Source organism: Ranitomeya imitator, chromosome 2 (assembly GCF_032444005.1).
Source record: "Ranitomeya imitator isolate aRanImi1 chromosome 2, aRanImi1.pri, whole genome shotgun sequence".
NCBI classification, from domain to species: domain Eukaryota; kingdom Metazoa; phylum Chordata; class Amphibia; order Anura; family Dendrobatidae; genus Ranitomeya; species Ranitomeya imitator.
The window spans coordinates 365,542,681-365,558,501 of record NC_091283.1 but is presented as its reverse complement, the minus strand read 5'-3'; the positions used below and the strand labels follow the sequence as shown (position 1 = coordinate 365,558,501).

At 41.9% G+C, this 15,821-nt stretch overlaps 1 protein-coding gene across 1 annotated transcript in view; it reads left to right on the top strand.

Annotated features, from left to right (window-relative positions):
• Positions 1-6,708, top strand: part of LOC138666587 (uncharacterized) — a 173,551-nt gene extending 166,843 nt beyond the window's left edge. The window contains exon 26 of the mRNA XM_069754788.1: positions 3,846-6,708. Within this exon, the coding sequence (XP_069610889.1) occupies positions 3,846-4,362 (517 nt within the window). The 3' untranslated portion in view covers positions 4,363-6,708. The remainder of the gene's footprint in view (positions 1-3,845) is intronic.
• Positions 6,709-15,821: the final 9,113 nt, after the last annotated feature.

The window sequence follows — 15,821 nt, the reverse complement described above, 5'->3', positions numbered from 1 at the left end:
ATTTGCCATATTGGTACCCTATTTATGCCAAATGTATGTTTCTTGATCAGTTCCGAACATACGCAGTAATTTTTGCTCCCATTGATTCTAATTACATTAGGCTGTGTTTGACGAATATTGCAAAAACAATATTCGCTGCCAATTGTATTTGGAATCGAATCTGAACAAATTTGCTCAACTCTATAAAGGAGCAGTGGTGTAACAGGTGATCCCTCTTTGTCCACTTTTATGGGAGCAGAGGAGTAATATATGACATCACTCACTTTATTTCCAGGGGAGCTGCTGTGTAATGTGAGACACTGCTCTTTTCACTTTATTATTATTATTATACATTTTTTTTATAGCGTATATTCACAAAATTTGCTCTATATTATTTCACAAATGTCCCACAAAGATGGGAAACACTGTACCATAAACAATTAACTATATCACTGAAGGTGTGACCATAAGATAAAAACTGACCTCACCATGGTACAATATAAAATCATATTTATTGAAGTAATCTTAAAAAACAACATATAGTAATGACAGACAAGGGTACTGGAACCACAAAAGAAGGGACATCTCTGCCATAGGTGATCCCAAAACAATGGACTCACTAGCACAATAAATACATGTCAGGTATCACAGGGATATAATGCCAAAATATACAGCAAATTAGCTAAAAGGTGCACAAGCCTGCCTGGCTATAAACATTAGGGTAGCTATACGCTAATCCTCCAGATTTTCCGGTAGGCCATGCATCGTCATTAACAAGCAAGAATATCCGTATTGTAAAAAATATGCCTTATAGTCAGCCACATGGGGATAAACCTCGGCGTCCCTCTGCCCCGACGCGCGTTTCACACCGCTTCTTCAGGAGGCCTGTGGCGAGGTTAGGGATGAGGTGGGGCAAGAGCGGGTCAAGCGTGCAAGTGGTGAGATGTGATCTTGACAGAAGGGTGGAGAGCTGATCTTCTGTCATGGTGAAGAAGCTGGTTTTGGAGGAACAGGGTTGAGCAGGTAAGAGTGACATTGGGCGCTACGGGCCAAAGCTTTCTCTGATCATATCGATCTTCTGTTTAAAGAAAGAGGCAAAGTCTTCAGCAGAAATGAGAGGAGAGGGAGGAGGTGTTGGCGGACAGAGTAGAGAAGTGAAAGTGTTGAAAAGCTGTTTAAGGTTGTGAGACAGGGAGGATATGAAAGATGAGAAGTAAGTTTATTTTGCGGCAGTGAGCGTGGACTTGAAGCTGGCAAGGGACTGCTTGTATGCAATGAAGTAGTCGGCAGAGCGGGATAGCTTCCATCTCGACCCTGGAAGCCCATCTCAGTTCTTTGGTCAGGCTGGTCAGCCAGGGCTGCCTGTTGATTGTACGAGTTTGGCTATGCATGAGGGGGCGGCCAAATCGAGTATTGCTGTTATTGTGGTGTTATAAAAGGGGCAGCAGCATCTGTGTCATAAAGGGAAGCTATGTCTGTAAGGCCGGGATCAGACATGCGAGAAACACAGCTGAGTCTGGCATGTTAATACCCGGTCCTGCCGCCTGCACTTCGGAGCGGAGCATGCAGCCGCATAGCAACACATGGAGCCGCACGCTCTGCTCCTGAGTGGTGGTGGCAGGGCCGGGAATTAACATGCAAGACTCAGCCGTGTTTCTCGCATGTCTGATCCCGGTCTAAGAGGAAGAATGGACTCAGAGAGTGATTGAAATTGAGGTGTTTGAGATTTCTGCAAGGGTGAGTGAGTTTGTGGAGTGGGGGTTGTGCACTAGGAGAGGAGGGGGAAGAGAATGTCAGCAGGTTGTGGTCAGACAGGGGGAGGGGTGAGTTAGTGAGATTAGCAAGGGAACATTAACGGGATCAGATAGGGTCCAGCGTGTGACTTTCTTTGTGAGTGGCCGCAGAGGACCATTGAGTGAGGCTGAAGGAGGCAGTGAGCAACAAAAGTTTAGAGGCAGCTGAGGTGGAAGTGTCAATGGGGATATTTAAGTCACACAGTGGGGATAGTGGGGATGTCAGCGGAGAGGAAGTGAAGTAGCCGGGTGGTGAAGTGGTCGCGGAAGGTGGGGATGGCTAGTTCTGGGGGGCGGTAGATGAGGGGGAATAGATGCGGACGGAATGCACCTCAAACGAGGAAAGAGTAGTGGAGGGTGGTAGCGGAATTGGGGTAAAGGAGCAGGTATCAGGTGGGGCGAGGTGTGTGAAAGAGGTGTAATCCGCCATAGTAAAGAGCAGCTGGAGAGGCTGAGTCAGAGGGGGTGAGCCAGGTTTCAGTGATGCCAAGGAAGTAGAGTTTGTTATGAAGAAGTCATGGATAAAAGACAGTTTGTTGCAGATGGAACGTGCATTCCATAGTGCTCCAGGTAGGGGGACCGGGGGAGTGGGGGCTAGATGAATGGGTATGAGGTTATCATGATTGGGAAATGGTGTAGAGGATCGTGGCAGGGTGTTAGAAATTAGTGTGGGGATGTGTTGAGGAGGGCCAGAATTTGGAGATACGTAACCAGCAATGAGGAGTAGCAGAGAAAGTGTTAGAAGGTGGGAGCAGGATAGGACATGATGTGGCCATGTCCACATGGGCACAGCAGTGTAATGTGATTAGATATACTACTCTGGGGTATCACGCATGATGGCATTAGATACCCTTCTCCACTCAGACCCTCATCATCATGACCCCTCTTCTCTGGTCACCCACTCATCATCATCACCCCTATTCTCCGCACAGTCCTTCATCATCATACCCCCTTTTCTGCACAGTCCTTCATCATTATCCCACTCCTTTTCCACACAGCGTTTCATCGTCATCACCCCCTTCTCCGCACAACCCCTCATCATCATTATCCCCATCTCCACACAGTCTCTCATTAACCCTCCTTCACTGCACAGATTCATTTGTAGCCTCTAGCCTGGCTGCACAACTACAGGCTCCAAATAAATAGCATCAAACTCCTCCCACTGGGGGTACCTAGGTCACAGCTGGAGGCAGCAACAATATCGGAGAGCCACTGCAGACTCCTATGTACAGGGGCTGCTGTATTAGAGGTAAGTGTCGTGCTCAGACACTTACACACAAGCAAATAAAATGGCAGCCCCCAGTGACTGAAGAAAACAATGAATAAATAAAAAACTGTTAAAGCAGTAGATTTCATTTCGTAAAATAAAATAATTTTTATAATCAATAATTACTAATATGTAGATACAAATTGGGGAATATTCCGTTTTTTAAATGATGAAAAAAGATTCGGAGTTAAAAAAAAAAAATTTGTGTTGCAATTTTCCAAGACTTATTTTTGGATTGGATAAGTTTTTATTGTCTACATTTTTTAGTTGTGTATTATTCCAGTATTTGGGAGGCAGAAAGAACAAATGGTGTCAAACATCATGCTCTATTCGTTCATGCTCTGATGTCTAATGTTTGGTTTTCAACTGGTTTTGTCTACATAAAGTGCAATTTCAATGTATATTTTAGAAATGCTATAAAAATGCATTTTTTAAGGATCTTTTAATAAACAATATTCTTTATTCTTGGCAGATGACTGTAGCAGGAGATCAGAGGGACTAGTGACATCTGCAATTTTTAAATCCGATGACCTTGCGGTCACACAAGATATGACTGAAGTGAACGACATTACTCCAGATATACTATCATCCCTTCACAGCAAAGATCTATCATCTAGTCCTTTTAAACTGGTCCACACTTCTGATTTATCACAGATTATTAAGAAGAATAAAAATCACAAAAGAGGTATTAAAAATCGGACCGCTCTTACAGCAAAGAAGCCATTATCAAGTGTAAAATATAGAAAATATTGTTTCCTCAAAACAACTTTTGTTACGCTTAAAAAAATTCACGCAAAAGAGAAAAGATTTTCTTGTGCAGAGTGTGGGAAATATTTTAACCACAAATCAGAGCTTGTTAGACATGAGAGAGTTCACACAGGGGAGAAGCCATATTCATGTCCAGAATGTGGGAAATGTTATGCACAAACATCAAATCTTGTTAAACATCATAGAACTCACACCGGAGAGAAGCCTTTTTCATGTTCAGAATGTGGGAAATGTTTTAATCAGAAATCCGATTTAGTTGTCCATCAAAGAACTCACACAGGGCAGAAACCTTTTTCATGCTCAGAATGTGGCAAAGGTTTTGCAAAAAAATCAAATCTTGTTATACATCAGAGAACTCACACAGGGGAGAAGCCATATTCATGTTCAGAATGTGGAAAATGTTTTAATCAAAATTCACATTTAGTTGTTCATCAGAGAATTCACACCGGGCAGAAACCTTTTTCATGTTCAGTATGTGGGAAATGTTTTGCAGTTCATGCAAGTCTTGTTAAACATCAGAAACTTCACACAGGTAGAAGCCATATTCATGTTTAGAATGTGGGAAACGTTTTAAATAGAAATTACCTTCAGTTGTCCATCAAAAAACGATGAGAAGCCATATACTTTTACAAACTGTAAAAGACAACACATAACGAAGACAAAGTAACAGCAAAAAAGTAAAAAAGAAAGAATAGCAAATTAGAATAAAAATGTATGCTTTTAATAATAAACGTCTCTTATATAAAAAGCAATATAACACTAGAACTAGAATTAAATATTTTAGATTGTTATATATACACTGCTTAAAAAAATAAAGGGAACACATAAACAACAGAATATAACTCCAAGTAAATCAAACTTCTGTGAAACACTGCTTGACAATCAATTTCACATGCTTGACAATCAATTTCACATGCTGTTGTGCAAATGGAATAGACATCAGATGGAAATTATTGGCAATTATGAAGACACAATAAAGGAGTGGTTCTGCAGGTGGGGACCACAGACCACATCTCAGTACCAATACTTTCTGGCTGATGTTTTGGTCACTTTTGAATGTTGGTTGTGCTTTCACACTCGTGGTAGCATGAGATGGACTCTACAACCCACACAAGTGGCTCAGGTAGTGCAGCTCATCCAGGATGGCACATCAATGCGAGCTGTGGCAGGAAGGTTTGCTGTGTCTGTCCGTGTAGTGTCCAGAGGCTGGAGGCGCTACCAGGAGATAGGCCAGTACACCAGGAGATGTGGAGAGGCCGTAGGAGGGCAACAACCCAGCAACAGGACCGCTACCTCAGCTTTTGTGCAGGGAGGAACAAGAAGAGCACTGCCAGAGCCCTGCAAAATGACCTCCAGCAGGCCACAAATGTGCATGTGTCTGCACAAATGGTTAGAAACCGAATCCATGAGGATGGTATGAGTGCATGACGTCCACAGATGGATGTTGTGCACACAGCCCAACACTGTGCAGAACGATTAGCATTTGCCACAGAACACCAGGATAGGCAAATTTGCCACTGGCGCCCTGTGCTCTTCACAGATGAAAGCAGGTTCACACTGAGCACATGTGACAGACGTGAGAGTCTGGAGATGCCGTGGAGAGTGATCTGCTACCTGCAACATCCTTCAGCATGACCGGTTTGGCAGTGGGTCAGTAATGGTGTGGGGTGGCATTTCTTTGGAGGGCCGCACAGTCCTCCATGTGCTCGCCAGAGGTAGCCTGACTGCCATTAGGTACCGAAATGAGATCGTCAGACCCCTTGTGAGACCATATGCCGGTGTGGTTGGCCCTGGGCTCCTCCTACTGCAGGACAATGCCAGACCTCATGTGGCTGGAGTGTGTCAGCAGTTCCTGCAACATGAAAATATTGAAGCTATGGACTGGCCCGCCCATTCTCCAGACCTGAATCCGATTGAACACATCTGGGACATTATGTCTCACACCATCCAGCAACGTCACGTTGCACCACAGACTGTCCAGGAGTTGGCAGATGCTTTAGTCCAGGTCTGGGAGGAGATCCCTCAGAAGACCATCCGGCACCTCATCAAGAGCATGCCCAGGCGTTGTAGGGAAATCATACAGGCATGTGGAGGCCACACATACTACTGAGTATCATTTCCTTGCCTTGAGGCATTTCCACTGAAGTTGCATCAGCCTGTAACTTCACTTTCCACTTTGATTTTGAGCATCATTCCAACTCCAGACCTCCGTGGGATATTAGTTGTGATTTACGTTGATGATTTTTAGGTTTTCTCAACATATTCCACTATGTAATGAATAAAGATTTACAACTAGAATATTTCATTCAGTGATATCTAGGATGTGGGATTTTAGTGTTCCCTTTATTTTTTTGAGCAGTGTATTTACTACATAGACAAGAGTAGTGCAACCCCCTACATTGCCCCTCACCATAAAATACCCAAGATTTCTTCCTCCTAACTCCCAATATTAGTGATCTACCATTCACTACATTTTTTTTAAATCCACAATCTCCATGTCTGAGCAAATGTCTTTAGATTATGTATATTAACCAAGTGACACACTGGTGTATGGCATCTGATGCGATATGCTAATGACACTCGGCTCCAACTCTGCTGCGAGTGTGAGCTGATTGTCATACTACTGTGCTCCGATTTTCTCCCATGAGAGAATCACAGCACAGGTGCAGAGGAGACGAATAAAGTAATTTCTCCATGTAATCCCTTGCCTCTTTCAGCATATATCGACGTCTTCCCGCAGTCCGATGTTTCACATACACCCATAGACTTGTATTGGTGCGTGTGGGCCAGGCCTTGCTGACAATTGCTTGCTGCGATTGTTTACTCATGTCGAATTGACATGCTGTGTGAACTGTTCTTGATTTTATCTTTATTGAAATAAAACCCTCTTTTATGGATGAAGCGATTTCTGGTCTCTTCCTGGACTTATGCGTTTAATTTTAGTCTCTTTCAATCAGTTGTGAAGTGCACATATATACGGATGGTGACATTGCCCTCCGCTTCTTGACTGACCATGGGAGCAGAGGTGATATCTAACAGCAGAGCCTCTTTCTCCGCTTTCAGGTGACCTTGCAGCAGCCTAGCTCCTTCTGCCTCCAGCTCCTCCATCTTCTCCTCCTTCCATCCACAGTCATATATGAGCAGCGTCCTTATCTCCTCCCTCTGCAATTATACAATATTTCTGGACTGAAGACAGACTTTACCTGTGAATTGTAGACTCATAATCAGTACCAGGATGGTAAATAAAAGCGGATTTCGCTGATATATTACAAAATCTCTTATCTTTGCTTGTACTATTCATTTGTGAAAAGAAACCTGATAGTTTAAGTAGGTTTCCATCTTTGCTGTTATCATATTCCAGAATGCGCTCTTACAATGAGCAGCACACATTTATCTATCTATTCCATCACAACTCCTCACCAGTGACCAGGACCCTCATAGAGGACAGTGGCCGGAAGAAGAAGTCTCCACTTCAGTGAAACAGGTAAAGAACGGACGCACCAAGAGCTTTTGTGGAATTTGATATTGCAGATTTTCTGATCTATTTCTTCATCTATTACAGTGCCTTGCGAAAGTATTCGGCCCACTGGAGCTTTTCAACCTTTTCCCACATATTATGCTTCAAACATAAAGATAACAAATGTAAATTTTTGGTGAAGAATCAACAACAAGTGGAACACAGTTGTGAAGTTGAACGAAATGTATTGGTTATTTTAAATTTTTGTGGAAACTCCAAAACTGAAAAGTGGGGCACGCAATATTATTTGGCCCCTTTAACTTAATACTTTGTTGCACCACCTTTTGCTGCTCTTACAGCTGCAAGTCGCTTGGGGTATGTCTCTATCAGTTTTGTACATCGAGAGATTCTCAATTGGATTGAGGTCTGGACTTTGACTTGGCCATTCTAACACCTGGATATGTTTATTTGTGAGCCATTCCATTGTAGATTTTGCTTTATGTTTGGGATCATTGTCTTGTTAGAAGACAAATCTCCGTCCCAGTCTCAGGTCTTTTGCAGACTCCAACAAGTTTTCTTCAAGAATAGTCCTGTATTTGACTCCATCCATCTTCCCATCAATTTTAACCATCGTCCCTGTCCTTGCTGAAGAAAAGCAGGCCCAAACCATGATGCTGCCACCACGTTTGACAGTGGTGATGGTGTTTTCAGGGTGATGAGCTGTGTTGCCTTTACGCCACACATATCGTTCGGCATTGTGGCAAAAAAGTTCGATTTTGGTTTCATCTGACCAGAGCACCTTCTTCCGTGTTTGGTGTGTCTCCCAGGTGACTTGTTGCAAACTTTAAACAACACTTTTTATGGATAGCTTTGAGAAACGGCTTTCTTCTTGCCCCTCTTCGGCTGCCGTCACACTAGCAGTATTTGGTCAGTATTTTACATCAGTATTCCTCAGCCAAAACCAGGAGTGGTGATAAATGCAGAAGTGGTGCATATATTTCTATTATACTTTCCCTCTAATTGTTCCACTCCTGGTTTTGGCTGAATAATACTGATGTAAAATACTGACCAAATACTGCTAGTGTGACGGCAGCCTTCCATAAAGGCCAGATTTGTGCAGTGTACGACTGATTGTTATCCTATGGACAGACTGTCCCACGTCAGCTGTAGATCTCTGCATTTTATCCAGAATGATCATGGGCCTCTTGACTGCATCTCTGATCAGTCTTCTCCTTGTTTAAGATGAAAGTTTAGAGGGACGGCCAGGTCTTGGTAGATTAGCAGTGGTATGATACTCCTTCTATTTCAATATGATCGCTTGCACAGTGCTCCTTGGGATGTTTAAAGTTTTGGAAATAATTTTGTATCCAAATCTGGCTTTAAACTTCTCCACAACAGTATCACGGACCTGCTTGTTGTGTTCCTTGGTCTTTATGATGCTCTCTGTGCCTCAAACAGAACCCTGAGACTATCACAGAGCAGGTGCATTTATACGGAGACTTGATTACACACAGGTGGATTATATTTATATTCATTAGACATTTAGGACAACATTGGATCATTCAGAGATCCACAATGAACTTCTGGAGTGAGTTTGCTGCACTGAAAATAAAGGGGCCGAATAATATTGCATGCCCCACTTTTCAGTTTTGGAATTTCCACAAAAATTTAAAATAACCAATAAATTTAGTTCAACTTCACAATTGTGTTCCACTTGTTGATTCTTCACCAAAAATTTACATTTGGTATCTTTATGTTTGAAGCATGATATGTGGGAAAAGGTTGAAAAGTTCCAGTGGGCCGAATACTTTCGCAAGGCACTGTAAATAAACTAGGTCACTAGTGTTTCTTCAATGCACTTTTATCTCGTTTTTGACCCTGCATGTTTTGTCTCTAAATGCTGTTCCGCCCCAGCTGGGCCGCTGTGGTAACGGTACTGGGTCAAGGCGGTTCCGAGTGCTGGACCAGTCCAACAGGGGGCGCGCCAGTCTTTGTCAATTGTGGGGGTTAATAATAATACTAATAAAAAAGGTTTGTAACGCCAGTTGGGATGTTCGGCCTGGTGTGGCCAGGCACTGGTAAGTGTTCCTGGGAATTTGGTGGTGATGGACATTGCCAGATGATTAACCCCTTCTCAACTAGGGCTGGCTCCCAGAGGAGTTGGAGCAGGAATGGTGCAGCAGAGAATAATCAGCATTAGGCTGGGATCACACTTGCGAGAAACAGAGCCGTGTCTCGCATGTTAATACCCGGCACTGCAGCTGGCACTCAGGAGTGGAGCGTGCGGCCGCATAGCAATACATGCAGCCGCACGGTCTGCTCCCGAGTGCCAGCGGCTGTGCCAAGTATGAACATGCAAGACCCGGCCATGTTTCTCACATGTGTGATCCGGCCATAGACAATGTAATGATCAGTTTGTACCTTTTGCAGAACTTCAGTAAACAGTTCCAAAAGCTTCCATGCAATTGACATACAGTGTTTTGGTCAGGCCTGCATGACGAGAGTTCAGTTTCTGTGCTGTGACGTAGTGTAGCCTTCCTGCTGCTAATTATAAACAAATAACAAAGGGAACACTCAAACAACACAATATAACTGCAGGTGGTAACTAGAAATTAGCTGATATGATAGAAAACCGATCGCCAAACATAAAATTGTCACGAATATGGCACATTTAGATTTATGGTCGGAAACCAGAGCAAATTTTTATAAAATCAGGAAAAATCTGTACTATTCTGTAAAAAGAGTGGGAAAATATTTGCGCTGCCATTAAAGTATTTTGAGCACTTTGGCTAGGATAGTGTTGGTGTTTGATGAAGGGAAGGGGTGGGGAGAGCCCAGAGGAGCGGCGTGCTTGTAAACTTTTTTTGTTTGGCTTGTGTAATTGGCTGCAGAAATCACTTGTCCCTCTCCCAGCACCGCTAGGCCTGGGTGCTGATGGATTTTAGCTACTTAGCTAGGTGGTTTAGATAGCTAATGTCCTGTGTGGCTGTGAAATCGACCTTTCAATTTTGTTCTGCTATTACTGAGGTCCACAGACAAAGGCAGCAGGGCAAATTTCATAGAAGTGTGTTGTGCACTGCTTCTATTGTGCTCCATGCACGAGTAGACCTTTCTAAATCTTATTTTTTCAGTTGCTAAATGTGATACAGCAAGGCAGGTCACCTTGTCGTTTATCGGCTGTGAAATTCAACTGTCTGAATAGCGCATGCAGATTAAAAAAAAATTTGTTGCTAAACCTGATAGTTAACCATATTCCACATTGTCATTTTGTGGCGGTGAAATTAAGCTGTCTGCAGACCTCATGTACATTACAGAAAATTATGTTGTTAAATGTGCTACAGCCTGCCATATCCCACGTTGTAATTTTGTGGCGGTGAAATTGTTGTGTGTAGAGCTGTTGTACAGTAAAAAAAAATTGGGGGGCAGGGGACTGTTGCTAGCGTGATTCAGCATGCCATACCTTGTCAATTCAGCTGTCTGCATAGCTCATGCAGATTAAAAAAATAATTTCTGTTGCTAACGTGATTCAGCACACCATATCCCACCTTGTCATTTTGTGATGGTGAAACTAAGCTGTCTGCAGAGCTCATGCACATTAAAAAAAATTCTGTTGCTAATTGTGATGAGGCCCGCCATATCCCACCTTGTCATTTTGTGGTGGTGAAATTGTTCTGTGTGTAGAGCTATTTCACAGTAAAAAAATTTTTTTTTGTTATTGCTAACATGGTTCATTACACCATATCCCACCTTGTCATTTAATTTAGTGGTGGTGAAATTCAGCTGTCTGCATAGCTCATGCAGATTAAAGAAAATATAATTTATGTTGCTAACGTGATTCAGCACTCCATCCCACCTTGTCATTTAGTGGCAGTGAAATTAAGCTGTCTGCAGAGCTCATGCAGATGAAACAAAACAATTTTTTCTGTTACAAATGTGATGCAGCACGCCATATTGTGGTATTGTTCGGGTATTGTGCTCCAGCCAGGAACCCACATTTCACAATATAAATCTTAGTGCTAATAGTGTGGTCCTTAAACCATGCCATTTAAGCATTGGACAGGGCTTGGAGCAGTATTTCTTGCTTAACGTTTGATCTGTAATTGGTGGATGAGTGACAGGTGTAGGCCTGGTGCTCTGAGTGCTGTGCCAAATTCAGGCAACACAAATGAAGTAGACCCAACTTGGAGAGCAAAAATTTCCACAAATTTTGGGCAGATACCACAAAAAAATGGCATCAATTTATATTTTTTAAATGACTTATAGAGCACCAATAATTCCACATCACTTTATAGACATTAGTGGCACTGCCCCCATTGGGACTCACAATCTAAATTTCCTATCAGTATGTCTTTGGAGTGTGGGAAGAAAAATGAGTACTGGGAGGAAACTCTCGCAAACACAGGGAGAACATAAACTCTTGCAGCTGGTGTCCTTGCTGGGGTTGGAACCAAGGACTCCAGCGCTGCAAGGCTGCTAATGTTTTTGCATAGATAACTCAATGTTCCCAGGGTTGGAAGCCTATCACTGCGATGCACACTGTGTGCCTCACTGCTGTCTTGGGGAAAACCACAGTTAAGATTGTCTTCAAGCATGTTTTGATACTGCAGCATGGGTGCGTCCCTTTCCAGGGGGAAAAGCAACTGGCAAAATGTACTTTTATATCGTGGATTGATCAGACTGCCAACCCGGTAGTCAGCACTATTTCAAATCCTAACAATTCAGGCAACAATCATTTTGCAGATAGCGCTGCAAGAAGGCACTCATGGGTTGGTTTCTTTCATGAGGTACAAGTCCATAGTGTGTTGGTGACGGGATAACACTCAAGCTTGCTTCCTCCATCCCCTCCTGACAACCATGGACAGCAGAGAGGGAATCAGTATCCTCTTCATCTCTTACCTATTGTGCATCCATCACCTCTTCCTTCTTGTCCTTCTCCATTTTTTCCTCCCATGGCAACCGCCTGTGAGACAACAGACCTGAACTTAAAGATATTGTTAAACCTTCCGCATACTCCTTTTGCCCTGGGACCACCACCATCTCCTCCAGTGGAAGGAAGGATCTCTATACCAACTTAAGTGGAATGGTGGAAGTGAGCTCCCAATGACAGTGTTTTCTGCAGCAGCACATCCAGGCTGGGACAGTGGCGGTGGAATTGCTGTACTTTCAATCTCTTCTTGAGGATGTGAGCCATGCAAGGCATGTGTGTGAGATTGCCCCGGTGTAGGGCCGCCAAAGGTTTGCATGGTCATCACACATGGCCTTCGCTGGTTCCAGGTTGAGAGTAGACAGCCATTGCTCAAACTCGGCATGGATAGCTGTCAACAACTCTTGATCTGCATGATTGTGATTTCCAAGGCATATTAATTTAAAAGCTTTTTTTTTCTACATCATAAAAGTGATTCAAGCCTTCTTAAAATCAAAGATATTGTCATGGTTACCTTGGGATCCGGAGGGTAAAATCTCGCTAAAACTCTCAAATGGATGGAAAGTGTATCTACAGGTTGGGAAGCATAGCTCCTCATGGGCTTAATGAAAATTTGGGTTTTAGTGCCTTTTTATAATGTGATATTGTAGCTGTATCATTTTGTCAGTGTGTTTTTAAAGGGTTAGGAGTTAGATACAGGGTAGGTATATATGCTTTTATAGAGTGTATTGTTTATATTTTATATTAACTAGTCCTTTATGTTTCCGCAGTTACCATTCTGTTTCTATTTGTCAGTGATGTCATGGATCCTGTGAGGAGAGTGGATTGCTCTCTGCCCTTCCGCATTAGGCCACCAACTGTATGAATAAATTACACAAGAGACATTCAACAAACTCTATGGACAAGTATATTAATATGTTGGTTTTTTTTTTCATTTTTCTGCAATTCTGATTTTCTGATTTTCTAATTTTATTGATTGGATCTGGAGTGCTGAGATTTCTAGTTTTGAAATTGATTTTTTTCATTGTTTCTCCTACTTAGGGAAGGATATTATTCTTGTAACACCATGCACTTCAATGTATTCAATTTATATCTGCACATATCTCTTTATAGTTAATATTAGCTATCTCATTAGTTACTTTTTTTCATCCAACATCACCTTAATTTTCACATTTACTTACCAACATCACAATTTCCAATTAACACAAACAGTTTTTAATTATAGTTCACATTCTGGGTACCCATATAGACAAGCTATTTCTTCTTTTCATTATGGCCACATACAAGATAGTTTTTCCATTGTTTCCCGTTATCTATTTTCTTATGGTCAGAGTTACGGCTAGTGAGAGCACTTGTCTTTCGGCACAGCTCTCAGACTTGATTTCTCTCCGGTAACCTGGTCCTGCTGGAATGCACAGCGGCCGTCACCATGGCTGCCTGCGGGCTTCCAGTCCAACCACCAAAGATGAAGAGTCTATTTTCAGAGGGCGGTCTGATGACATAGTGCACTGCGTCATACTTCCAGTTACTCCGACCGTGCACGCAAGGCATAGTATGCAGCTCTTTGGCATAGAGCACGTTTAAAAGTCCAGTGACCCTCATCACTGACACAGGCGTCGGGGTTGAGGGACAGGTACGGATCCTGCATTTGTTGAGTAAGTCATTCCACTCAAGCAATTTATCCCACATGTAAAGCCTGATATAGATTCTATATTTTTCTAGTTTGGTGCTGCACTAGGTACACCTATAGTCTCTAATTATTACTAGCCCGAGTTATTTTATGACATGGATGAATTTAGGATGGATCTAGGTTTTTACTATGAATTTTGAATCATGATATAGTTTCTTGATCCTATAATTTTGATCATGGTTCTATCTATATATACTGCAATAGAAATATTGATTACTTATGAACTCCCTTTACATGCACAAGCATGCTTTTGTATAATCCTCATGAATCAATTGTTATTTTTCTTGGGAAGCTATTCTTATCTAATATTTGTGCAATTTTTTCTGTACATGTTCAGCACTTCATTTTCCAATAATTTATTTTGATCGAAATGCACTGATTACATGTATATATGTAATATATACAGTATAGTATATGTAGTATTAGTATATAGTATAATATAGTATATGTAATATATATATATATATATATATATATTTATAATATACTAGATGGCAGCCCGATTCTAAAGAATCGGGAGTCTAGAATCCATATATACTTTATTTATTCAAATGTAAGAATAATACAATTAATAAATAATAGTAAGAAAGAACAAAAAATGGCTGCACTCACCAGCTCTTGACAATTCTTGTTATTTAAGGTACAGTTACACAGGATCCATGAACATGCTTATGAGGGGAGGCAGTATATGGAGAAAACACCAAATAAAAGTTCAAAATTGGTGTGAAAATGTCACTGAACCACTTCACAACTAAATATATATAGTTTTGGTAAATGGTATTATCATTTTTTTTTACGAAATTCGGCAGGAGCTTGAAGAGCAACGTCACTGGGCCCGCCTCCACGCAGTAGAAACTTGCTGTGAGGTAAAAATTCAAAAATCACACCAAAATGGCGGGCGGAGTGTGTCACAGTACGGCACGTTTCTGATTGGTCGCTCGCAGCAGGCGGCAACCAATCAGACACTGGACACTGTTGACGTCACTTATCTCCGGACATTAGCTCCGGACATTAGCTCCGGACAAAGCCACGGAAGTTGGCACAAATTGCAGGAAGTAGTATTCTAGGCAATTATATATTAGATATATTTCTTACAAATGTTTAATAGGGTTCCTATCCATATGCATCAATCACATTAGAGGCATACTTTTTGTTGTGTATTTTTGCAATAATTGTTTTTCAATAAAGATTGTATACCAATATTTTCTATATACAGCTCTGGCAAAAATTAAGAAACCAGTGCACAGTTTTATAAAAATCAGCTTCTCTACATGTCTGGCAGCCATTCCATTCCAGAGTCAGTTGAATTCCACCCAGAGTACACCTCATTGTACTTAATGTGCTTCTGATTAGTTAATCACCTGAACCAAATCTTATTTAACGAATTAAAGAATAAAAAACACTGCTGTGGTGTTCACAAAATCCTCTTGCAATAGGACAAGCTGGATGGCAAAACAAGTGCTAGTAATATCCCCAAAGTAATAGGACTGAAAAAATAACTTTTAACCATGCCAAAGGAGTTGAAAAGAAAAGTCTTGAGTGAGGAAAAGAAGGGCTCAATTCTGGCTTTACTAGCAGAGGGACACAGTGAACATCATGTTGCCTCCATCCTTAAAAGACGCCAGTCCATTACAAGTTCAAGCAGCAGATATTGGGGACAACGAAGCTACAGATTGGCAGAGGGCAAAAACAACTTTCCACTGACCGGGATGACCGTCATCTTATTCGAATGTCACTTAGGAACCGCAGGATGACATCAAGTGACCTACAAAAGGAATGGCAAATGGCAGCTGGGGTGAAGTGCAGGTAAGAACAGTTCATAACAGGCTCCTAGAGGCAGCACTCAAGTCATGTAAAGCTAGAAAAAAAGCCTTTCATTAATGAGGAGCAAAGGAGAGCCAGGCTGAAGTTTGCCAAAGACCATAAGGATTGGACCATAGAGG